The 27,054-nt window shown below is 37.1% G+C and overlaps 1 protein-coding gene and 1 long non-coding RNA gene across 5 annotated transcripts in view; one reads left to right on the plus strand and one right to left on the minus strand.

Annotated features, from left to right (window-relative positions):
- LOC126194703 (A disintegrin and metalloproteinase with thrombospondin motifs 16) overlaps positions 1–27,054 on the plus strand; it is a 504,959-nt gene that overhangs the window by 426,747 nt on the left and 51,158 nt on the right. For 2 of the 3 annotated variants that reach the window (XM_049932938.1, XM_049932940.1), the window contains exons 9-11: positions 572–714; positions 13,482–13,537; positions 22,282–22,408. In XM_049932938.1, the coding sequence (XP_049788895.1) occupies positions 572–714; positions 13,482–13,537; positions 22,282–22,408 (326 nt within the window). Of the gene's footprint in view, positions 1–571; positions 715–12,993; positions 13,047–13,481; positions 13,538–22,281; positions 22,409–27,054 lie in introns of all 3 variants that reach the window. The other variant, XM_049932939.1, reaches the window with a different exon arrangement.
- Positions 120–17,079, minus strand: LOC126194704 (uncharacterized). 2 transcript variants are annotated; one of them, XR_007538498.1, is made up of 4 exons: positions 16,995–17,037; positions 15,566–15,702; positions 7,237–7,481; positions 120–661 (listed from the first exon to the last, which is right to left on the minus strand). It is a non-coding gene; the product is annotated as an uncharacterized LOC126194704 (long non-coding RNA). The 2 variants fall into 2 exon arrangements; XR_007538497.1 differs by lacking the exon at positions 15,566–15,702 and having other exon boundaries at positions 16,995–17,079.

The following is a 27,054-nucleotide window of genomic DNA, read 5'->3' on the forward strand; positions in this document are numbered from 1 at the left end:
ATTATATGAATATCCCACAGATATTCACTAGCGTTTCATGTCTGACTATATAACAATAATATTTTACAGTGTAATACTCTAAGAAATTAAAAATTTACATTAAAAATAACAGTTGCAAATAATTGGTCTAATATAGATGTAAAGATATCCTGTTGAAATAATTTTAATAATATTCATACACACTTCAGGTTTTTCATATGAAGCAAACTAATGAAAAATAAAACTCATGAGCTTAGCAATTTTTAGAAGACCCCTTCTTAGTGCTGTGAGTGCACTGTTGTTAGTGGCTCTCACAGATTACACATTTGTTAATAAATAACAGATAATAAAATTCACAGATCTTCAAACTAAAAAGAAATGCATCAAACTCACAATAATACCATTGTAAACCCATCTATTATTGAAGAAGAAAAGGAAGAAGAAGAAGTAAGTAAATGGCTGCAACAGTCTTCAGATCTGTATCCCAAACCGGCAGTGGAGGTACTTGTCAGAGTCTCAGTTTATTATGGCAGAAAGATTTTATGCTCCCTATTTGCACAGAAAAGTACCCTACGATGTTTTGTTATCTCAGGGCCGTGATGCAACACCATACCTGGAGAGAAACCGTGTGGGTCGTGATGCCATTGACTCTGCAGCTGCTCTCACAGATATGGGCAAGTATCTGTTCCGAGAAAGGAGATTGCCTGTCTATGATATTGCTGTTGCTGTCACAAAGTAAGTAGAATTTACATCCTCTCAGAAGAAAAGCACATTTTACTTCCTCTTTTGAAATGCATGATCGATGTAAAATTTGTCTTACTGCATGCTAAATGATATACCAATGATCTTACTATGTTCTGTTTAAATTTCATTTGTTTTTTAAGACTTCTTTTCAAGTAATAAACCAAGTTATCATTACTGTACTCATGTATGGTGAAACCAGTAATGTTTAACTGTCAAAAGTATCATGCAAGGAGTGTGGGGAAATTGGATGGTACACATTTGATGGACAAAATGGCTGGCTCTGAGCACGTTGGGACTTAACATCTGAGGTCATCAGTCCCCTTGATGGACAAAAGAAAAAGAACATATTGAGTAGTACATCAGTATCAGTGAATGGATTGGACTTTACACTGATTTACCTCAAGTTGTTATATTTGGGAAAAAAGAAAGGAAAAAAGAAACCATACATAGGAGGTTAAAATAAATACATAATATCACTATTTTGATCTGATGGCCAGTGACCTTGTTCATAAGTTTATTCACAAATTATGGAGCAGATCTTCTACAGTAACAGCTGGTGATTGTGGGCTTTGAAAGTCCATCTTATGTCTGCATTGTATGAAACCCTTGAAGAATACTGGATTGTGAAAAAGGATTGAAACATAAAATAAGTTATACTCCGCTCAATGAAGAGTGGATAGTGCAATCATGGGAGATGTTAGTGGATGAAATTATAATCAATGTTTGAGAAATTTTGATATTTATAAATGTTGAAATACATGGCATATATAATGAAAAGTGACACAGAACACATAATGTCTCCTTGTCTGAACACCTGAAATGAAAATAGCGATAACTCAAAAGAAAAAGTTGGGCTTTTTCTGTTCAGATTCATATATTCTTGTCTGTTACTTTGTTCAATAAGTGAATAAGGCTAATTATTCATTTGGACAGTTTGTGACTACATCTTTCAATACCTGCATTGTCTTGACTTATAACCCCATTTTGATTATATTCAGGACATCATTGATCAGAAAATATTTCATTCACAGGTTCAATGTATGTGAATCACCTTTGTAAACAACATCACTTGCTGAAATTTGTTCGTAGACAGGGTAAGGGGAGGTGGAGTTATAACCCAAATAATAGGCTGAAATACGTTGAGCACATGGTATTTGAAACTTCCTGCCAGATTAAAACTGTGTGGCGGACCGAGACTCGAACTCGGGACCTTTGCCTTTCGCGGGCAAGTGCTCTACCATATGAGCTACCCAAGCACGACTCACGCCCCATCCTCACAGCTTTACTTTTGCCAGTACCTCATCCCCTACCTTCCTAACTTTACATTAGCTATGATATTTCATGATATTTCACTATGTTGGTATTAAAGGGATTACAGTTTATTATGGTTAAGTTCCTAGTTTTGAGAAGATGCAGGCCTTTACAAATGTCTGCTTGTGTCTGTGTATGTGTGATTGGATATGGGTGTGTGTGCAAGTGTATACCTGTCCTTTTTCCCCCTAAGGTAAGTCTTTCCGCTCCCGGGATTGGAATGACTCCTTACCCTCTCCCTTAAAACCCACATCCTTTCGTCTTTCCCTCTCCTTCCCTCTTTCCTGATGAAGCAACCATTGGTTGTGAAAGCTAGAATTTTGTGTGTATGATTGTGTTTGTTTGTGTGTCTATCGACCTGCCAGCGCTTTCATATGGTAAGTCACATCATCTTTGTTTTTAGATATATTTTTCCCGCGTGGAATGTTTCCCTCTATTATATTCATGAGAAGACAAATATATGAACATGATACATTGTAATAGATATTTAACATACTGTTGTGTTTGATAAACTTGTGGCAGCTACACATTTTTGTACTTGTATGTCATGAGAATATCAAGACGTACACGTGAAGTCCCTGACACACTTAGTTTTCATATCCTTGCCATGATAATTTAAGTTCAGGGCTTTTCCTTTGTGTTTCTTTTATTGAACGTGCACTGATCAAGAAATAAAAAGTTAATTCTCTATATTCTAAAGCTACATGCATTTATTTATATGGATAAACTAAGATGCCACATAATAGCTGACACACTCTAGGAACTTTCAGGCTTTCCCACGAATGACATTTTTGACATCCCACTGTACAAAGTCCCCCAGTCTCAAAGTCAGGCAAATACTGTATCAGGAGAAACATGATGATAAGACCTTATCAGACATCTGGCAACATATATGCAATTTAGTGAACAGTTCCACAGTATACACTAATTTGTTACTGCACATTTGGTATTAACAACTACTGACACAAGTAAAGACAGCATTGGTGTTATACAATGATAAATTCACCCAACAAAGTACTGCAGGACACTGAAAGAGTCTGTGAAACACTCGAGTCACCTGTAACAATTGCCATGGTGTCGGCAGCCACTGCCGAACGAGCTCACTGTGTGTTTGTCAAGTCACGACACCCGTCAAGTGTTTCTGACAAAATCTGAAGCCTAAGAACCACATTGGAAGCACTGAGAACACAACTGCACATACAGCAGAAATGACAAGGTGCTAATCGTGGAATTCAGAACCAGTGGAAGAGCTCTTGCAGGGTATGCTGGTACCACAAACATTTTGGCCAACACGCTGAAAAGCGTACTTCACCATGTGGTTTCTAAAGTAGCCAGTGTGTCTACTTCAACAGTGCAGTGTCTGCACACTGTTGGCAGTAGCCACCTCGACACACAGATTCAACTGCATCAAAAAGACCGTATGTGCCAGACAGGCATACAGGTACAACATTACTTATGGACACAAAGTGTTCACTTTCAGTGTCAATTTCTCCAGGCATTTCACGCGGTCGTTTTTAGTCACTGGTGCATCTGAACCTCTTTGAGATGCCAACTACCTCACACATTTTACCTTAGAAGTTGACCTGCAGGAAATATGATTATTGAGCTCAGTTGACAACAGTGTAGTATCATGGATTAGAGGCCAACCTGCTTACGATGTATTACAGAGAGTCGACTATGCATTTTCCTCCAAGCCACACAGCACACCTGCAACACAAAAGCCTTCTGAGTGCCACGCATCTAAACCTTGAAGCGAGTTGCAGGTATAGGTGCACTGTAGTGGTGTCAAGACAAGCTCAATACAGTGCACCACATCCGAACTACACCCAACAACCCGTCTCACTATGTGCACACAGAATTGCACCTGAATGCGTAACAGAGACAAAGGCAACTTTTGAGGAAATGTTGCAGACTGGAATCATTCACCAGCCTAACAGCCCTTTTCTTCACCCCTGTATCTTTTCCACAAGAAAGATGGCTTGTGGAGGCCATGTGGTGATTACTAGGCCTTAAATGCAAAAACAGTACCAGACAGGTATCCATTCCCCAACATAAAGGAGTAGCATTCTGGACCATTAAAAAGCATTTGAATTGTTACTTATGCCTTTTGGCCTAAAAAATGCTGAAGTGGCAAAGTGTTGTGGATGAGATACTCAAAGGACTTCCATTTTGTTTCACTCACTTGGATGACATCTTGGTGTTCTCCGATGCTGCTCAAGTGCATGAACAACATTTGTGTGAAGTACACCAATGGCTGTTTGATCGTGGAATAGCATTAAACTAAAACAAGTGTATCATTGGGAAGTCCTTTCTGGGCCTTACTCTTTTGACTGATGGGATTTATTTATTGGCAGAGAAGATTACAACACTACAACCTCTACCGAGGCCAGCAGATTATCAGCAACTGATATGATTCCTGAGTACAATGAATCTTTACCATCTTCACCTCCCCTTAATGGAGGCTGTACAGACACCACTTACAAATCCACTTGCGGGCCTTGATTCCACTGGACACAGACCTGTTAAGTGGACACCTGGAATGGACAAGGCGTTCCACAACCTACAAGCAAGTTTAAATCATGCAGTGTTGCTCGCCCACTCAGTATCTCATGCAAACCGAGCTGTAATTGTTGATGCAAGTCAGTCAGCAATCAGAGCAGCACTCTATCAACAAGTGGACTGACACTGGCAGCCAACCGAGTTGTACTCTAAAAAGTCGCAGCCAGCCCAACAGAAGTGGAGTGCGTACAATAGAGAGCTGTTAGAAGTCTACGAGCAGTTAGATACTTGCGATCTCAAATAGAAGCTTGACTGGTGACTATTTTTATGGATAACAAACCCATCACTTCAGCATTCAAGAACATTAGTGACAAGTGCTCACCTAGGCAGTTTCAACCTATTGAGTTCATAAGCCAGTTTCAACAGATATTCAATACCTAAAAAAGCTGCTGAAAATTTAGTGGCTGACTACTTTTTTTGTATTTGTGGTGTGGTGTGCTCACTGTAGAGCAAGCCATTGATCCACAGTTACAACAAATGTTGAATGACCCATCTAAAGGGCTATGCCTTCACCACATTCCTGTGCCCAATTCCAAGTTGAAGACATAGTGTGACATCTCTCAGAACAAATGACACCCATACATTTCACAGAAGTTCCACAAGATAGCTCCACAGCTTATCTCATTTGGTGGCCAATGCTATGGTCAGATTGCTTACAGACTGTTATTCCATGATCAAATAGCCATTGGTGTACTTTGCACAGATGTTGTTCATTCACTTGAGCAGCATGGAGAAAGACGTATGCATGTGTGACTGTTTTTGCATCCTGTGTCAACAGTAACTTCCAAGGTGCACCAACTAGATTCGCCCATGTTCACATCAACCTCGTCAGACCTTTTCCACTTTTGGATGGATACAGACACATTTTCATGGCTGTAGACATATGTAAATGGTGAGGCAACCCTGATGACTGACATCTATTACATCAAAAACATTTATATGTACATGGATTATGTGTTTCGGCTGTGTTCTGCACAGTAAAAATGATTAAGGTTGCTAGACGGAATTGAATGTTCCGGGAACTAGCCATACTGTGTGGCTTTCAGCAACACCACACAACCAGATAGAACCTCACTAGTAAAGTTGTAGTAGAATGGTGTCACAGCACCTTAAAGGCTTGCTAGAGTACCACCAAGAAAAGTGGACAACGGCACTTCCCTTAGTCTTTTTAGCCCTCTGAATGACGTGCCAAATTGTTTTTATGGCAACCCTCTACATCTTCCAGCAAACTAAATAGTGCCTTAGTGACACAGTGGAACTTCCACATTTAGTGCAGCAATTAAAATACCACTGCACCAATACCCACTGCCTGCTTCCTTCTCACTGTGGAAACTGTCTGGTGTTTGTGCACAAAGACTTACACAATTGTTCATGTACAGACTCGGTCAGATGTCCACTACAGCCACTGAACACTGGCCCTTTCCCAGTGTCGAGTAGAGGGGATTGCACCATGTACATCCTATACAATGACACATCCTTGAAAGTATCCATTGAATGTGCCGCCTAACTAGTGTGGATTCTGCCCTTGACAGTCCTGAATTCCTCACCAACATGTCACACCACAACCAGTCCAGAGTCACTGGACCATAATTCCCTGACCCTCACCAACCAGGCTTCACAACATTCTTGTGCTGCAGCCAATAGCATCACTGCTGCCACAACATGTGACTGACACTAGAGCTGGTCGGCAAATCAAGTTTAAGTACCAGGACATTCCAGGTGCTCTGCACTGCAGGTGAGGGCCTGTGTGGCAGTAATACCTGTGTGTCGTGAGAATATCACGCAGTATGTGTGAACTCTGTGACATGCTGAGTTTGTTATCTTTGCCTTAATGATTTCAGTTCAGTGCTTTCACTACAGTTTCTTTTATAGAATGTTCTTGTATGCATTAGTGAAGAGCAAAAAGTTAATTATGTATGTTCTAAAGTTGTGTGCTGTTATTTATGTGGATAAACTAAGAGGCCACTATTACCTCAGTAACATAGGATAAAAGTGAAAGGCAGAAACAGAACAAAAGGGGAAAAAAAACAAGAAGAAAAGAAACGTCTGTGAGCTAATGAGAAATGAGGGAAGACATAGAAACATGAGTAATGAGACATGTGTAATGTGATCATTTATGATAACTAACTTTTATATTTAAAAAATATTTATATTTTAAAAAACTTCCTTTAAAAAAATGTATGAAAAATATCTGCATGCTAGTTGCCAGCTGATCAGTGGGTTCAGTACTTGTTAGCACTTGGTAAACTTTTTTTCCTGTCTAAAGAGAAATAGATGATTAAATATTAGCAACAGATGAGATTGCAGAATCTGCACATAAGGAAGGAAAAACTGAGAACAGAAAACTGATGACGTGAGGAAAGATGGCACTGAGGTTACAGTTTAATGTTATGTCACATTCCAGATTCTTAGAGGTGGAGTGCTGTCTCATTTGAATGAGAAAAGAGATTAAATGTTGAAGGAACAATTTGTGCATTTGTCTGAAACAACAGAAAACCTTAACAAAAGGTGGCAACATGAGGATCAACAACACAGTTTTTATAAATACAGGTGCAGTTTCTTAACCTTGCAGGTCCTCAATCAATACAGGGAGGGTTGGGAACAAAGAAAAAAGTGAAATGACTTTTCATCCATAATACTCACATGCCTTAAATTATTTTATAGGTAAATTTTTTTCTCTCTCTATTGCAGTTTTCCATATTCTGTTGGTTTCACATTTTTCACTTTTCTTGGTGTTCCTCCCTCCACAGCTTAGTATTCATGTCTTTTTCCTCAACTGTGTCCTTTGGCTCATCTGCCCTTGTATTTACAGTCTCTATGCTTTACTGTAACTTCTAATTTCTTAGGTTTGCAAATAAATCTCTTAAATTTCTTTTGTGGCCCCATAACTGCAAAAACAAAGAAACTTGCTTAATTGTATCAACTACAGTCACAAACATATGAAACTTACTCTGTGTGAGTGATATTGTAATAGCAAATTACCCTCTTTCATTGTTTCATATTATTATAGATTTTTATTTCACTTCAATTTTTATTTATACATTATGAAACTGTTTCAATTTTTGTGTGTGTGTGTGTGTGTGTGTGTGTGTGTGTGTGTGTGTGTGTGAGAGAGAGAGAGATAGAGAGAGAGAGAGAGAGAGAAAGAGAGAGAGAGAGAGAGAGAGAGAATGTAAACACGTGTGTCTTGCGTATTTTCTATTTTCATAAATTTCCTTTTGATCTCTTTCTGTCAATAGGCAGTCATATAGACAGAACTGTTATATCTTGCTTATGGTATTCATACAATTTGTATTCTATGTAGTAACTGATATAGGGCAGTCAATAGGTTCACTGCTTTCGATGCACTCACATAACATTCTGGCTATGTTTATATTGGATTATAAAAACAGCTAGGCAACTGTAACAGTTACATTTAACTTATGAAGTACCACTAATCACACATGTTTACTTCCAGTGATTAAAAATTTGATTATTCTCTCTCATTTAATGAAACTCTGCCAGTTTTGAGAATTTACGGGTCACACAGTCAGTTTTTGAATTATTTTTTTATACTACATTTAGGAAATAACAAGAATCTCCATAGAAATTACATCTTTTGACAGAACTGAACTTTATGTACTGTAGGAATTTTAGAAGGATGGTACTAAACTATCTCTGAAGTTCTGATAACTTGTAGAGAAGCACAGTATTTAGATATAGCAAAACTTAACATAAATGTAATTCTGTATTTGCAGCAAAAAGAAATGAGGTTTTAAAGAAAGTAGTACAATGGGACATTGTAGTGTGTTCGCCAGTGCTTACATCATAACTGGATAGCTGGACTTCATTTTAAAGCTTTCATCAAAGTGCATGTTGGGAAGTTGATAAAAGGTATTCACAGTGAGGAATCTATTCTACATCACTGCCTCTACATATCACTTCTACAGGGACTGCAAAGATAAGATTAGACTAATTACAGTACACACAGATACATTTAAGCAGGTATTGTTTCAATGCACTTCACAATGTTATGGACATATATGTACATATGTAGTGGTATACAGACAATATGACAGAGGTTGTAAACAACTGACTAAAGAAATGTTCAGATTATAGGTACTTGGGGCAGACTTCCCTTACAGCAGCCTTAGTGGGGGAAGTGTAGGAGGATTGTTTTGCATTGTAAAGAGCATTAAGTTGCCATACTGGCATGAAGAGAGAGAACTAAAGGCAGTAGTGCTAATAATTGTGCAAAAGAAATAAAGAGATCAAAACAGAAATGTAATAATTCATTTATTGCATTACTCATATATATGTATACTGTATCTGCTCATTTGCATGCCATTGTTGTAACACTTTAAAAGAATAGTTATGCTTATAGTCTGTTGTCTTTAAATATTCATTTTTTTCTTGTTAATAATGGAAATTCATCCATAGAAAAACACATAAAATAAGGGAAAGGCAAACACTTACCTACAGAGGATTGGTGCATAGTGTGTGGAAACAATTATAAAAAAAACAGTTAACACTAGCTTTCAGGCTCTTGCTCTTTTTGAAGTAGGAGTACACACACACACACACACACACACACTTGTGAGGTTTTTTTTTTTTTTTTTTTTTTTTTTTTGCCAACTAGGATCATGTGACAACCTCAATTCCTCTTCTATTTTTCCAGTACTCATTCATCTTCTCTCCTTTCCCTTATTTTATACATTTTTTCTTATTGTTCTATTCTTTTTTTATTATTTGCACATGTTATTAAAAAGAAAACTGTTATGTAATTAAAACACTCATTATTGCTTAAAAAGTGCACCACCTGATGCATGTAATAAAATATGGAATATTTTTCAACTGCTTTAGAAGCTTACAACACAAACTTTTCAGATTGTAATTATCAAGGAAGTTTCTATTGAACAAAATTCATACACAGCTTTCTCTGTGCACTGCATGTAAAATCACTGCAGCTAATAGTGCACTGAATTGTGGTTTAACAATGAAAAATTTAAATGTAAAAATTTAAATCAAGAAAAAGTCTTTGGTCACATCAATTACCGTTAAGTTGCAATTACAATTTTTAATGTCATCTGTGGTCAAGCTCATGGTAGCCAGTGTGCTAAGCACATTCACAGCTTTATGATAAAATTTAGATGGCAAACTTAGCTGGGCACTGGTGTCAGTCAAGTAATGCTTTAAAAATCTGCATGTTTCAACTGCAACAAATAATCTGCATAAAGGTTAGGTGGTTGTGTTGCCGCCAAAACACGTTAAAGGGTGGAGAAATTCGGGAAAATTTCGAAAAAACTACGTGAGGATGTATTAAAAGTAGTGGTATGGTGGTGGCAGATTATGGAAATGAGGCTAACAATTGTCTGGTGGAGAAATAATAACGTTAAAACCTGTGGGAAGCGGCTAAAAATGATCGGTGATGTGAAAAAACGGAAATCGAAATAAAGCAAAAGTTATTAAAACTAGCCGAAAAGGTTGTTTAATAGCTGAAAGGAACTGTTTGTGAATTAGCAGTAGCTTCCGTTTTTTCACATCACCGATCATTTTTAGCCGCTTCCCACAGGTTTTAACGTTATTATTTCTCCACCAGACAATTGTTAGCCTCATTTCCATAATCTGCCACCACCATACCACTACTTTTAATACATCCTCACGTAGTTTTTTCGAAATTTTCCCGAATTTCTCCACCCTTTAACGTGTTTTGGCGGCAACACAACCACCTAACCTTTATGCACATCGTTTTCTACCTACACTATTTCACCACAGGATCAACATAACCCAGCTCCAACCAACCCCTTTTCGCAACAAATAATCTGTTGCATTAAAGTGGTGCAAAATGGCAATACAAGCAGTCCGTCTGGCTTGTAATAGATATTAGCTCTAGAAACAATTCTGTAAAGTACAATCAGTAACCCCCTTGGCTGCATCAGCAGACCTGACAACTATTTAATTATCACTTATGATCCACTTACTTCCAGTAATTTTAAATGAAAACTACACAAGAAAAGTAAATAACAAAAAATTGGTAAATGGTTACTTACCCTTTTTAAACCAGTTTAAAAGTGGGTACAAAGAACACCATCCCAGCAATCTCAAAGCCTTATTACACCTGCAGTTCCTGTTTTTCCATTTATTCAGTATTTTGCATCTTGAGAGAGATTATTCTGTTACATGGAGAATTAGCAACACCGAGAAGAAATATAGCATAAAAGGCTACTTCAGGCAGACCGTTAAACTAATCAACAGTATTTCCTCACAAGTAGCAAGATTTATACTGTATGAAGGATGATGACCAAGAAAGGAAAGTGAAAGCAGCTGGCAGTGTTTCCCTGATGAAACATGTGTGCACATATTAATGCACTGGCTACCAATAGCTACAGAAAGTGATCAGAATTTCATATAAGTTCCAGCACCATTTTTGTCCTTCCATAAACGCTTCATATTACTGCACACTTGTTCAAGGGTGAAAATTTTCATTCAGAGTCATTCAGTGCTGGGAACATTGCATAATATATCAATATTGGCCTTGTTCCTTCATTGAAATTATTTCTTACATTTCCATTTTGCACACGATATTCATGATAACGTATAGATAAACTGTACAACAAATATGACAATCCACATGTAACAAATACACTCATGTTCAGAAAAAAACAGGACACCTTGAATGACTAGAAATAGAACATTCATATTCACAGGACATGTACATCAGTATATTCTGCAGAAACGATTAGCATTTGAACCAAGCTGGCTTGCGGGTTCAGGGGCAACATCAATATCGTGGTGCAACACCACCTACTGGTAAAATGTGCTTGCATCCCTCATTGTTGCTATAAATCAAAGAAAATGGATCAGTGTGACTTGAGAAGATGTGCAGGATGCCTCACAGACATATGTGTGAACTGTACCATCAAATCAGTGAGTTTGAAAGAGGGCGCATTATTGGCATGAGAGAATGAGAGTCATCCATCCCAGAAATTGCTACTTGTGTGGGATGAAGTGTTTCAGCAGTGTGACAGGGATGCACCAAATGGTTCATGCAAAGCCCTAGAACACAATGAAATGGGTCGGGTTGCACCATCCAGGCCATCCCCTGAGAAGATCAACACCCCATCCAAATAACATTGCAGGACAGATCTGTATCATCCTCAGTTTTGGCACTACAGTGAAATAGTGTAACACAGTGTTCACTTTTTTCAGGGGTGATAGTCTGTCACTGTTTATTATGGCATGGGTTACATGTGCATCGCCCAATTCTCCGCCTACCTTTGACGAATGTCAGAAACATGCTAGACGTCAATGGTATGGACCAACATCTTTGAGGACAGGAGTGGCATCAGGTAGTTTTCTCAGATGAATCCAGGTTCTGTTCGTTTGAAAATGATGGCTGCATTTTGGTTCACCTCAGACAGGGGGAGCGGCATCACAACGACTGCATTCGCACAAGACATACAGTGCCAACTCAAGGCCTTATGGTGTGGGGTGCTATTGGGTACAACCACAAATCACGGTTGGTGCATGTCCAGGGTAGTGTGACCAGTGAGACCTAGGTGAATGACATCTTGTGACCCATAGCCATACCATTTCTGCCCAACACCCCAGACATCATTTTCCAGCAAGGCAATGCATGACCACATGTTGCTGCACAAGCACGTGCCTTCTTGGTGCCACAGGATGTCAGCCTTTTGCCCTGGCCTGCCAATCAAAAATGTGTGTTATATGGTGAAATGATGAGTGCAGTGCTGTGACCCAATGCCCACAACCACAGATGAACTTTGGAACGAAGTGAATGCAGCATGAATGGCTGTATCACTGGACAACGTTTGTGCTTTATACACATCAATGCCATCATGGCAGACACTGTACCTACTAGGCAACAGGACACATGCTGAACTGAGTTGACTGAAATGTTAATCATTTCTGCAGAACATACTAATGTACATGTCCTGTATATATGAATGTGCATCACTAGTCGTTCAAGATGTTCTGTTTTTTCTGAATGTGAGTGTATGTTACTAAAACATGTATGAAGAAATTGAAGTCAGGCAACATCATAACTGGTATACAACAATCTGTATTCAGAATTGAAAAAAATAGAGAAAGAAAACATAGTAAAATAGGAAATAAAATGAAAGTAACAACTTCTTATAGGAAGCTTAAGTAACTATTTTGCATCACTGAATAGAAGCGAAATAAAGCTTCAGTCATGCACACAAAATACTTAAAGTTCTACATGATTTCACAAAAATTTTATTTCATCTCCTCATTATAGAATTCTAAAATTGGCTGTAAATGTAGCAGTTGATCATCACCTTCAAGAATAAACTATCTGAATTCTGAAGTACTTTATTAAAAATTATTGTTGTTCATTAAATGTTCAATTTGTTCTGTAACATATTCCTTGCTCTGTAGGTATGATATGTGTCGACGGAGGAAAGGAGGACGTTGTACCAAAGGAACAGCCGGTACGTGATTGTCATTCAACGTCCTCCAGAAACATCTTTTGTATATAGCTTCATAGTATGTCTGTACAAAATGTCAAGGGAAGCAGATGGTGATGGGATATGATTATGAGAGCAAGTAATTGCAGTTTTCAATGTTCATTTGACTGTTTCTCTTTTTTTTAATGTGTGTATCCCCATTTTAACATGCTGTGGTGTTTGGTTGTAATGTGTACAGCTGGTGGTTCCATTCTGGATTTGCAGAAAATTTCTTATAACAAGCAAATTAGGCAAGACATTGTAACAAGCTACATTTAGAAAGTCACAGTAATCTTTTGCTCACCCTCACATATGTTTAATATCTTTGTGACTGTGTTATTTCTAAAGATGTTTTGTCCTCTGAATGAATTTAAAAAACTGTTTATATTTTAGACAATTTCACTTTTATTATAATTACAGATTAGACATGTGCAGGAGACAATTTGCTAATGACGTGTGCAACAGAGGTACCGCAGGTAGGTTTGAGTGACTGACCTTAATACAATCAAGATTTCACTTTGCATGGCTAGTCTTCTGTAAACAAAATGGTGATGATGCAGAGCACATATATATCATATTTGCTATTTCATTAATTACGAGTAACTTATAAAAATGTAATATCTTACTTTCAGAATAAATTTACAAAAGTAAACTGTAATTCATTATTAATGCATATAAATGGAATCTGTTATAAGATAGCTACAAAACTTCAAGTAACTGCCAAAGTGGCAGATAATGAAACTTTGTGCCACTGCTGTCACTTCTTTTTAGCTTGCAGCCTGAGAATATAATGTCTGTATGTGCAAAAAATGTGCTGTGCTATCACCACCATTTATATTCCCCGAGACAAACAACAGAAGACTAAATAATTTAACAATAAATCATTAAAAATGTAAAATTTCAATAAATAAGACTGTAAAATACCTTGGGCCTAAAATTTATTTTGGCATTTCCACACTGAAACTTTCTTCACATCTGAACACTTAACAATATTTATTCTTCAAAGAAAGAACCAAAATTATGTAGAAAGTAATTAAAAGACAAAGACATTGTATCATAATGAAAAGTGATGGCAGATCTCCTTCTTCAAATTTTAATACCCAAAATGAGCGTGGAAAATACCCATGAAAATCTCTTCAGAAGACTTATACAATTGTATTGTGCTAATAGTAACTAAATTTTTGCTGTACCTCGTTGAAAAAAAAAATAGAGAGAGACTGAAGAAACTTGTTACACAACATGTCTGAAAGGAAGTGTGAACTAGCAACCATTATATATTGATCAGAATATTTTTAACTGTTGAATAATCCCTGGAAAATTTCGAATCTACCATAGCTGTTTCCTATCACATTCACCTTTCACTAAGCCCCAGTAAATGTTTTCACAAATTTGTATGTGATTAATATCTCATCACTCCTCATATCTAACCTGGTTATTAAGTTAGAAGCTCATGACCTGCAGAAAGACAGTAATTTTAACCTGCTCATCAGCTAGAATGCCATTCAGGATTAAATAATGCAGCCATATTTCTTGTACTGGAAAGTATCTGAAATAATCAAATGTGAACAAGGCCCTGGAAGAATGTTGTACATGTTTTTCAATATATGTGGATAGTTCTGATTGAGAATTATGAACTACTGAAAGGCAGGAGCGCTGTGTCATCGATAAGTACACAGACAAAGGGTACAGAGTGTTGAGAGCTTTCAGAATGAACTTCCTTTTCAAGCTTGTAGAAAAACAAGCTTGAAAAAGGAAGTTCATTGTGAAAGCTAGCAGAGCTCTGCACCTTTTGTTTGTGTACCTACTGACAACGCAGCGCTTCTGCCTTTCAGTGGGTCATCTCTTTTATTCCTAAATAATTTGTGCAAGTTTTTCAGTTATCCAGAAATTAGAGCCCACGTATTCTCTGCACCAATAGTCATGAAAACTGCAACACCACAATTACAAAGGAAATTTCCAATTTATGTATCCAGGGAATATGCTAATACCACTAGAAATGTGGGAACCAATACAGTGCTGCCTGAATTGTTGGATGATTTGTTGAAGCTGAGGACTGTTAATGGTATGGGTAATTGTAAGCCACCTGTAAAAAATCTTTACAACTCACTGACACCATAGAGCATGGAAAGAAACTGCTAAATTTGAAACACTTATAAACAGTGGACTGGAGGATGTGTTGAGATCATTACTGTGCAGCTGGGCCATGGGAACCATGAACTATGTCATCCTCTACCAACTGTGTTATTGGATGCCACTGTGGAGTAGCATTTGATTAGCACATCACTCTCCTAGCTGTTATTGTCAACTTATCCAAACTGAAACTTCTGTTTCTCCTCCACGTAGCTCCTCAATTGTTCTTTGGGTGCGGAGTGCATCCCATTCCAGGCTGCCAGGCATACAGCTGATCAACTAATACTATGGGATGATCTAATGAGCTACCAATATTCTTTTGTGCATCTCATTCCTCAAGGACCTGCCATCACTTTTCTGCATGATTAACTCACCTTCCAATTTTTCTGTCAGTTTCATTTAATATATGGGATGTATTCTTGCACTGCCTTGACAAATCACAATATGCATTTACATAGGAAAGAACACTGCCTTTTCTTATGGAAGATCTCTTCATTTCTTCTCTTTCATGCTGTGCAACATAATCATCACTCTAATGCAACAAAACATATTTTAAAAAATTTCATGCTGTTAAAATGTATGTTCAAATAGAAATAGTTTTTAAAGCAAATGAATTTAAAGATGAACATTACTGTCAAAAACTAGAGGTAGTGAAATGTTCCAGCTACTTCAGTGGCAATTCGTCAGATCATTACTGGTACTGAGAGGGTTCACAAAATTCTGACTACAAAGGAGTTCCATTGGCTGTTTGAGGAGTAGCAAAAATCACCCAAATATTTTTTGGTCTTGAAACAAAAGTGACAATGCTGAAAAGTGTAAAAATACTAATTACACATCAAGTGGAGTTAATCATTCAGTCAACTTTTGCATTTGTTAAACTGACTGCAGTTCCTGCTTCACAAAATTTGGGCCAAGAGATAAGTTGTATGTATTTGTGATTTTTGCTCCCATGAGTAACAGACATTCTAACTTTAAGGAAAGAAAGGTAGAATGATTGTGTCCATTTCATACTGAAAACGTTTTCCCTTCCCAAGAGAGAAAAAAAAAAAACCCATGATAATTCTTAACCAACACATGGACAGAGAATGTATTACAGACTACTGACTGACTTAGATTTGTTTATCAGTTATTAAATTACTGTAATTTCTCATTTTTATTTGTTCACACATGGCATGAGGACATTAAGTATAAGGTAAGATTCACTTTTTCTACTGTCAACTAAATTGTTAATAGAAAAATAAAAACAGATAAAACAACCACACCCATGCAAATAATGATCATTGTCTAAATGATGTAACTGCTGATTGTTAAGCAATCTGGAGCAATTTTACTTTCCAAGAAGCCAGGGAAAATGTCAGGAAAGTAAAGATGTTCAAGTTTGGATATGGAAACTTATAATGTGTTCTTTATGATCAGTAGAAAGCAGATGGTTTCATTAAATTCAATGATGTATCCTGTGTGGATTCATATCACTTTTCCACACAGTTATATTTCTTTTTTCCCTTTAGTAAAAGAAAAGAAAATTCTGATCATGTCTTTTGAGCTGATTGCAACTATTTTTTTAAGGGTGTGACAGTTTTGTCTGGTTTCATTTCTTACTGATACTCCAGGAGTTTTTAAAAAATATTTAACATATTAAAATGGCTTCCTTAAATGCTATTGTGGAAATAAAAGTTGTGTTTAACCTTGCATGAGGTTGTCTTCTTGTTTGCACCGTTATTTAATAAACATTTCAAACAAATTATTCAAAATATTAATGCAGGAAAAATGCTTATGTAAAATGTGAATAACGAGTAATACTACCTCCAAAGTCCATGTGATTGCACTGCAGACATGATGTGTTACACCATTACTGCTGACTTACGTCCCTTACATCAATAGGTCAGAGATAAGCACTTACATGCTTGTTCAACTGAATAACTGAACTTGCCTCCATGTTACTCTCAGTAAGTAATAGTTTGTACAAGGAGAAAGCCTATTTTTCCCATAATTGTCAAAGGAAACATCCCATAATTTTTCCAACATATTTAGATAATCTGCACAGTACACATCTGTAGTTCTTGTCTTCATTTATTTATTATCTATAATTAATTTGTGTATGTTGCTGCTCCCTTCACAGATAAATAACATTAATTTTGAGACTATACAAACTTTCCCCAACATATTAATTGATTTTTTTTTTCCCGTGTCTTCAACTGGGTCACGCAATCACTTTGGATCAAGGGCCAGCAGCAACAATTTTTTTCACAGGCACTTTGATTCTCTGTGGTGTATGAAACGGCTGTCATTCACAGTAGGATCCACATAAAATTGTTCTCTCAGTCAGGTACACTTTTACACCTTGAGCGTGTTATTGACTTTACCCAGTGTACACAGCAACAAATACACATCCACATACACCTGTACCAGATTCCATATGTTTTGTCTGCCACATACTGTACCACAATTAAATTAAATAATTATTAAAATAAAAAACTTTTTAATACAAAACATTAAAAAAAACAGACTAAAAATATAAAATAATTTCTCCTAACATCAGTCAGATTCCTAACCGAATACAGATGGTCCTGAAAATTTATTCATGAGAATTTTAATAGCTATGACAGTATTTGCACAGTTTAAAATGAAAACTGTGGGGTGCATGCAATAGATAATAGTAAGCAGTGTTAAAAGAGTAGCTATTGTTGAGAAAATCACATAACAGTTCATACCATTTGCAGTGCAATAAAATGGTTAGTGACTTAGGTCAATTATCTATTGCTTAGATCAGTTACCTGTTGCATGCAACCAATGTTTTTTTGTTTAAAATGTTACAATTATCATCATAATTATTAAAAAATTCACACATGCAAATTTTCAGGACTGTCTGTGTCATGTTAGGAATCTGTATGGGGCTAGGAGAAATTATTTTATACTTTTTAGTCCATTTGAAAAAGTGTTGGTTCATAAAGGTTTTTTATTTAAATAATTATTTTCTGCTTTTTAGTCTAGTGTGCGTGAGAAATTATTCAATCTATTTCAAACATTTTGATAAGATAACAACACAGACATGTGGCAAATTTCAGGTTTATTGCTGTTTCCCTTTACCTGAGTCAGCCAGTATATTACTTCCTCCTATGTATATCTTGTGAAAAGACAGTGAAGGTAAAAATTAAAGAGATTTGAGTTCACACGGAGGCTTATCAGCAACCCTTCTTACCATGATACATTCGATTGCGGAACAGGAAGAGCGGGAAGTGAGAATGGTACACAGAGTACTCTCGGCCACACAGACAAGGAAATGAGTTAATATTTCATTATCACTCTTTTCTAAGCTATGTTGAAAGTCTAAAGTCTCTAACTCATCAGGAAGTTAGTTTAAAATTGACTGTAAAATTTGTACCGAACAGACAGAGAGACAAGAAAGTGACCTAATAAAAATGAGTTAAAACATTTCCCATTCCCAAATTCTGACCAAGGCTTGTGGGAGGTTTCCCTTACTAGAACAGCCCACTTTACCATCAGCAATAGGGTACGAAAACTAATAAAAAAAATTTTAAAATGAAGGAAACAGTTCTGTCGAGATGTAGCAAACAGTGTTCTCACTTCAAGATGGTGACAGCCAGGTGGATCTCTGAAATATTATGCCAATTTGACTGAATGATGCAGCTGCAGACCTGACAAGAATTACATTAATTTTGTTTTGCATGTTTCACATCATAAATGTGAAACGATTAGTCCCATTGCAATTCATTAGCACTATTCTTATGTGGCTCATAAAATACGTAAGTTACTGTGAGACTTTAACTGCAGTAGAATGCTGGGAGTTCTTGGCCTTACTATAATAACAAAGTATCCAACAGAAATCCTTCATGAAAGAAAAAATAGAAGTTGTATTATATTTAAGCTAGTTTAATGAAGTACCCATATTGCGTAGACAGTATTATCAGTCGAGGCACTGAGGCTACTATTAAGAGGCTACTACTAAGAAAATAGTGGCAAGCTATGGATTTCCAACAAAATAAGTAAAATATATAGAAATGATAAAGAAATGTAAGAAAATAAAGTTAACCTGTACTTGCCTAACACTTGGTTTTGTTTTTAGCAGGGAGGGGCCGAGGGGGGGGGGGGGGGGGGGAAGAAAAGCTGCCTGAAGATACAAAAAGGGGGAAAATACACTTCTTAAAATGTTGTAAATTGCTTCCTCATGTGAGGAAAAGTTGAAGTGAATTATCAGACTAAAAGCATTGGACATGGACATACAAGTGATTTAAGGAGTAAAGATAATAACTCTTCAAATAATTGTCCTGCGTGACTATACCGAACCGAGGATTGGGGAAGGGTTGCTGACAGTTGGGAGGGAGAGGTAGCAGGTGGTGAGCTTGTACTGGCCACAAGTAGGTGGTGTGGCGCGCAGTGCAGAGTGACACGGAGAAGTAGATTGGCTAAAGAAATTTGAACAGCAGAAAAAGGAGCCTGTGGAGAAAGAGGTGTGGGTGCAGATGTGTTAAGTCAGGCTGATGGGACAAGGATGAATGTGGTTGTGGGGCAGGGGAAAGTGGAGACTGACCCCATGAGGATTATACAATTGAAGGAAGTGTTGCAAGGACTATTTCCATCTACGTAAATCAGAGAAGCTGGTGTTTGGGATAAGAATCTAGATGGCAAGGATTGTGAAGGAGGCCAATCAAACTGAACATTTTGCACTCAGCAACATGTTTTGCTATTGGATGATCAACTCTACTCTTGAGTGTTAAAAAAAAAAAATAATAAAAAAGTTTTCAGTTCGTAGCATCATGAGCACTATGTGCTTGCCAGAAAGAGAAATAAATAAATAAATAAACAAGAGTAGAGAATGTGTGCAGGAGAGATGTGCAATAACCTGAAGCTCATAAAGAATTATACAAATTTTGGTTCAAGACCCCCTTGTTTAGGCTACTGACTATTTCATTAAAGCTTCCAGTTTATATTTACCATCATAAGGCCACAGTTGTTGGTTACTTGTTCTGTTATTGGGGCAAAAATGTGACTGCTGGAAATGAATTATGTTAGTGTATCTTAAGGAATAAATTTACCAAAATAGTATAAGTTGTACGTTAGGTAACAAACCAGTGCAAAACATCTAAATTTCGAATGAGAAAATATTGATCAAAAAGCATTTTTCCTTATAAATTCTGAACTAATAAATATATTTTTAGGTAGTTCAGTGAAATTTTATATATTATGTCAATATATGCAAACAAGAAAGTAACCACTAAAGATTTTGGATATTAAAGTTGTGTGGCTTAAATATTAACAATTAACAAAATTTCCATTTAACATATTTTAACAATATAACAAATAATATGCATCTCTCAAGTACTGCCATTCTATTGTTGGTTTGTAGTGCAGTTTGTTTTAAAAAACTAACCCTATTTATTTGTTTGATTTGTAATGTGAAAATAAAGGTATCAGTTTTCATGTGTGTTCAGATCTGCAATTAAACATTGAGATATTAAACCAACAGAAACTGCCATAAAACAATGTAATCATATTTCAAATTACTTTTTCCAGAGGTATTTTTTAATTGAGATAAAGCTATTCTCTGTGATCTGTTGATGAGAAAGTTTTGTATATAATACTTCAGAACAGCTACAGAATTTCAATAAACAATTTTAGGAATGACTATAGATGTGTAGTTTACATGCAGAGTTACAAACAGTGAACAGAATATCATGAACATATTCAGTGGCTCATGCAGATACTGAATGTAGCAGCTTTTCTTCAAAAGCTGAAGCTACAAAAAACAATGGACAGGGTGAGGCGACTATGCAAAATCAAGATGAATAGAATATAAATGCTAAATGTCTTAATGAATTTCTTAGAGAAAAGTTCTTACAAAACTGGCTAAGTGAAAGACTGATGATGGAAGAAAGAAAGTAAAGATAAAAAAAGATTTGTGTCTCTCATTGACATTATGATACGCTTACCTTTCAAAATTCTATATGCAGTTCCTTCTCTAGTAGAATGATATTTTCACAGCTAAAGTCAAAACTATCTACTCTTTCAGCTTTTACTTCAAACTCATTATTAATATGGCAACAAAGATTTTCCCAGCATTGATGTTAATTGAGGGAAGTATCTTGCACAACACTCTGTAACCCTTACTATGATAGTACGACATCATAAATGTGGCACAATTCTCCAGATTTTTTCAGAATTTCTCCAACTTATCATATGTTTTCATATACGATGTCTTACCAAAATGCTCTTACAAATCAGGTTTCTATCCACATCTTTCTCCACTTGAAGCTACCCATATTTATTGTTTATTGTATTTCAATTTTTTCTTATTACATTTTTTAAATTCATCATATTGTTATTGTTACATTTATACAGTATTTATTACATCTCTTTTACTGCAAGCAATTAATTACAGAAAAATGCTTTCCAGAGAGAGCAACATTTTTCTCTGTTTAATAAGTTTATGTGCCATCACAGTTGCAAATCTATTGTAAAATAGCCTGATTCAGTGTATACAACCATTTTTAGTTCTGAGTTCATCACAAACAATCAATTATATATACACTACATACTCAATGTTTCCAAATTCATTTTTTATTTCATCTACCTTCTTTCTATGTACTGATATTAAAAAAGAGATGATCATATGGATAAGACACCTGCGACTTGGATACAACATAACATGTGCCACTGTTATACTCTCCTCCTTGTTACCTGCATTATGTTGGTCCGCTGATTTTCATCCTTTATTTCAGACACACACTAATGTATCTCATGAGGCAATCTCTTTCTGCCATACAATATTAAAAATGATTTCATTTATTCCACAAGCATAATTAAGTATGTGTATATTATAATCTTTTCATATTTTGAGGAATAAATAGTTACATCACAATAAAAAAAATGAAACCTCATTGATTGTGTTCAGTTCATTCTGCTCACTGCTAATGACTTAATTTGAAAGGAAATTTATGATATTTTGATGATAACGTACTATAGTTAGGTATGAGACAGTAAGTAAGATTTTAGCTGACACCTTGTGTGTATAACTTAAAATACATCTGAGGACATTTTGCAAGACTTAATTTCATTATTTTACTTTATTTAGGTTTCGCTTATGTTGGTGGTGCTTGTGTTGTGAACAAGAGGCTTGAGAAAGTTAACAGTGTGGCCATTATTGAAGATACCGGTGGCTTCTCAGGAATCATTGTTGGTGCACATGAAGTTGGACACTTGTAAGTACCTAGCATTATTGAAAGGTTGAATATAGTTAGTTAATTTCATATTCCATGAATCTTTGGCACAATAAATCGTAACGATGTGGAACAAGTCATTTTACATACAAACCACAACTTAATTTTTAAATATGGCTACTTTTTAAATATCTACAGATGTGAGTTGGAAATGAAACTATAAATTTTAAGAAACTGAAGAAAACAGAAAGAATTACACCAAGACATATAAGTGCACAAATGAAATGGAATGCTTGGAGGATCAATAAATTTGCAAATCTCAAGCTTAAGTACTCTAAGAGCAGTTACTTTTTAGAACAAAATTTTAAAAAATTCAGGAAGAGGTGCATGTGAAGGGAAGGAAAGTTACTTGAAATTTTGGAGCCACAAACAAACATCGTTTATACAAATCTGTAACAGCCAAAATTCTAAATTATGTGCTAATAATAGACTGTGTACACTGTTTAAGTCAAAAATTTGAGCTAGAGATTAAAAAGTAAATATTCCGATACATTCAGCTCCTTTGTTAGGAAGCCTTTACCCTTGCCTAATTGCATTTCCATGTTCTGTTTTTCCATCTCTGAGGTCCTGGACAATTAATTCTGAAAATATATGCACCCCATTTTTGGTCTGCAGTAACATAACCACACATACCCACACAGTTGATTATTCACCTGGACAACTAGTGAATAGTTGTTTGTATTACCAAAGCATTGTAATTCTCTGTACCATATTTAATATTAATACTGCAGTATATTATTTAGAATGTGGTGGGGTTATACAAATACAAATGTTTTAGTCCACCGTTGAGCATATTTACATTCAGTTGGTGTCGTCAGTGTTAACACAATAATAATAATATAAACTTCGACATAACAAATGTTATTAACTAGAATATAATAATCCAAGATGGATGCAATACATAGTTGTGTATATGTCAATAACAGCGAGAAGTTTCCTAACAGATCAGTTAAAAGATAAATGAACTACATTGTTCAGTGAATGACAAATAAATAATCACACAGATAATCAACAATAAATACATGAAATAGTTGCACAGTGTGGCATATGTATAGTTTGCAGTTAATTTATAGTTAATTCTCATAAGGAAAGTGGGTCATTTCTCACATACTCAAGCAACTCTTGAGCAGAGTAAATTACTTTACTTTTCATCCACCTTGAAAGACTAGTTTTAAATTTATTCACCAGCACTGTGTAGGCATTTTCAGGTAATTTGCTGAAGTAGACAGGACCAAGATATTTGTAACTGTTATGTGTCTTTGCAAGTCTAGCATATGGCATATTAATTGTATGTCCACTTCTTATGTTATGATCATGAACTGTTCTCCTTAAGTCAAATTTACTCACATTCTCTTTAATGAAAACAAGGCAGTTGGAAATATACAGACCAGGCACTGTCATTATATTTAGTTTCTTAAAATAATCTCAATATGATTCTTATGGGCTAAGTCCTACTATGCACCTTATGGCTTTCTTTTGCCATTTAAACACTAATTTTAAGCCTACAGAATTGTCCCATAATAGTATTCCACAACTCAGGTGTGAATGGAAAAATGCAAAATATGCATATTGTAGTGTCGGCAGACTTGCCAACACTACGCACACTAATTGAAAGAGGCGGCCAAGATGCACGCGCTAACTCACGAAGGATGGAGTGAGGTCTGAAACAGGAGACTTAATGAATGTGATAAAGAAAATACGTATCTTTGGAATATACTTAACTTTTAATACATCCTTGTATACATCGTTCTTGATGAGACATCTGGAGATTGTGGCGATACAAGTGACTCTTTATATACAAGCTATTTAAGGCTAATGGCGCCTCGCTAAGTCATAGCCATTAACTTAGCTGAAGGCTATTCTAACTGTCTCTCGGCAAATGAGAGAAATGGCTTCGTCCGTATAGTCGCTAGCAACGTCGTCGTACAACTGGGCCGAGTTCTCGTACGTCTCTCGAGACCTGCCGTGTGGTGGCGCTCGGTCTGCGATCACACAGTGGCGACACGCGGGTCCGACATGTACTAATGGACCGCGGCCGATTTAAGCTACCACCTAGCAAGTGTGGTGTCTGGCAGTGACACCACACATATAACGTAAGTTCTTTACTGACACTGCTCCTCAGCTTATACAGCAGATATATGGCATATGCGAATTTGCCACATATCCTCCCTGTGTGAATATCCCAGCTGAGCTTTTGTTCTATAGTAAATCCTTGTAATTTTCCTGTTTTGTTATGATGACTGGGAGCATTCAGATTAAATACAATAGCTTCAGTTTTACTATCATTCTTCTTCAGTACAATTGCCTCAAACCATGTAGTGCACCTCTCCATTGCCACTGACATGCTGTGTTGCACATTTTCAAGATTGGGCATCACATGTGATGAGTGTTGTGTCATCAGCATATAGCACTGCATCACATGATACAACTGCAGATAAATCATTTATATAAATAATGAAAAGGAAAGGTCCAAGAACAGATCCTTGAGGTGTGTCCTTTACAACTGGAAGACATTCTGACATTTGATTATTTACCTTAACTAAGTGTTTTCTATTGTCCAAGTACGACTGCCTTAGACACAGAGATTTCTCTCTCACTCCGTAGTGGTAGAGCCTTTTTATGAGAATAACACCTTTCCTGAGGTTCAATAGTGTTGCACAGATTATGTCTTTATTTTCAAAACAATTGTATATTTTTGCTACAATACTCTTAACTGCTTTGACTATAGAGAAGCTGGGTCTGAAACCAAAATATTGACTCATCTGTTTATGCATGCAGTATTCTATTATTTTTGATATTATGGGTATAAATGATGGTCAATAGTTATCTGGAGGTGCTGTATCTCCTTTCTTATGTACTGGTTTAACTACAAATATTTTTAAACATCCTGGATAATTCAAAATTGTTGAGGCGTTCGTGGCCACTTGTTGACAAACTGCCTATTGGCTTCTGTCTCGGGTTCTTCGGCCGACGTTCATCTAATGATTTTTCTGATGTTTCGCCAGCACGAGTGGCTGGCATTGTCAAAGCTTCACCCTCCATTGCCGGTGGTGAACTGGAGCCGAGCTCGCGGGCGCAGGCTATATGTACCTGGCGCGCCAACGTCCGAGGGCTTCTCCGCAGTCATTTCCGGTGCGGTTCTCCTCTTGCTACCTGCGACGGTCGTTCGCTGCAGTATGGGAAGCCAGGATCCGTTGACCTTAAGGCTTTCCTCTTTCTTGTTCAAACTGTTTGCGTGTTTTTGTATTTCTACAGCTTCTCTGAACAAGCGCGTGTGATAGTGCTTCTCTACAGCCAGAACTTCCGTGTCGGCGAATTTTATTACATGGTCGGTCTCATTCAGTGCGTGCTCTGCCACGGCTGATTTCTCCACCTGCCCCAACCTGCAATGTCGCTGATGCTCTTTGATCCTGGTGTTAATGGATCGTCCAGTCATTCCGACATAAACTTTTCCGCATGTGCATGGTATGCAGTATATTCCCGACATTGCAAGTGGGTCTCTTTTCTCCTTCGCCGATCTAAGACACTCTTTGATCTTCCTTGTCGGTTTGAAAATCGTCTTTACGCCATGTTTGCGCAATATACGGCCGATTCTGTCCGTCACTCTGGGAATGTATGGCAGAAAGGCCGTACCCGACAATTCTTTTTCCGGTTCCTTACTTCGCCGAGGGTTGGGCTCTGTCACACTTTTAATATAATTTGTGGAGTAACCATTGCTCCTCAGGACAGTTTCCAGGTGTTGCATTTCTCGTTTGAGGTGTTGCAGCTCACATATTCGTCCTGCTCTCGTTATGAGCGTACTAATCATGCCTCTTTTCTGGCTCGGGTGGTGGTTTGACAGTTTGTGCAGGTATCGATCCGTGTGAGTCGGTTTTCGATACACACTGTGTCCCAGATCTTCGCCGTCCCTTGTGACCAGAACATCTAGAAATGGCAGTTTCTTGTCCTTTTCTACTTCCATGGTAAATGTTATGTTGGCATGGAGGCTGTTCAAGTGTCTTAGGAAGTCACTGAGCTGTTCTTCACCATGGCTCCACACCACGAAAGTATCATCGACGTACCTGTACCACACCTTAGGTTTGTAAGTCGCCGAGTCCAGTGCCTGTGCTTCGAATTGTTCCATGAAGAAGTTGGCCACCACTGGACTGAGAGGACTACCCATGGCGACGCCTTCCAGCTGTTCGTAGAAATCGCCATTCCACATGAAATAGCTCGTGGTGAGACATGCATGGAAGAGCTTTCTGATGTCTAGCGGAAAAATGGAACCGATGTGCTCCAGAGCGTCACTGAGTGGCACTTTCGTAAATAACGAAACAACATCAAAGCTGACCAGGATGTCGTTTGGTGCAAGTTTCAGTTTCTTCAGCTTCTCAACCGACTCACACGGACCGATACCTGCACAAACTGTCAAACCACCACCCGAGCCAGAAAAGAGGCATGATTAGTACGCTCGTAATGAGAGCAGGACGAATATGTGAGCCGCAACACCTCAAACGAGAAATGCAACACCTGGAAACTGTCCTGAGGAGCAATGGTTACTCCACAAATTATATTAGAAGTGTGACAGAGCCCAACCCTCGGCGAAGTAAGGAACCGGAAAAAGAATTGTCGGGTACGGCCTTTCTGCC

Source organism: Schistocerca nitens, chromosome 7 (genome assembly GCF_023898315.1).
Source record: "Schistocerca nitens isolate TAMUIC-IGC-003100 chromosome 7, iqSchNite1.1, whole genome shotgun sequence".
Classification (NCBI taxonomy): Eukaryota; Metazoa; Arthropoda; class Insecta; order Orthoptera; family Acrididae; genus Schistocerca; species Schistocerca nitens.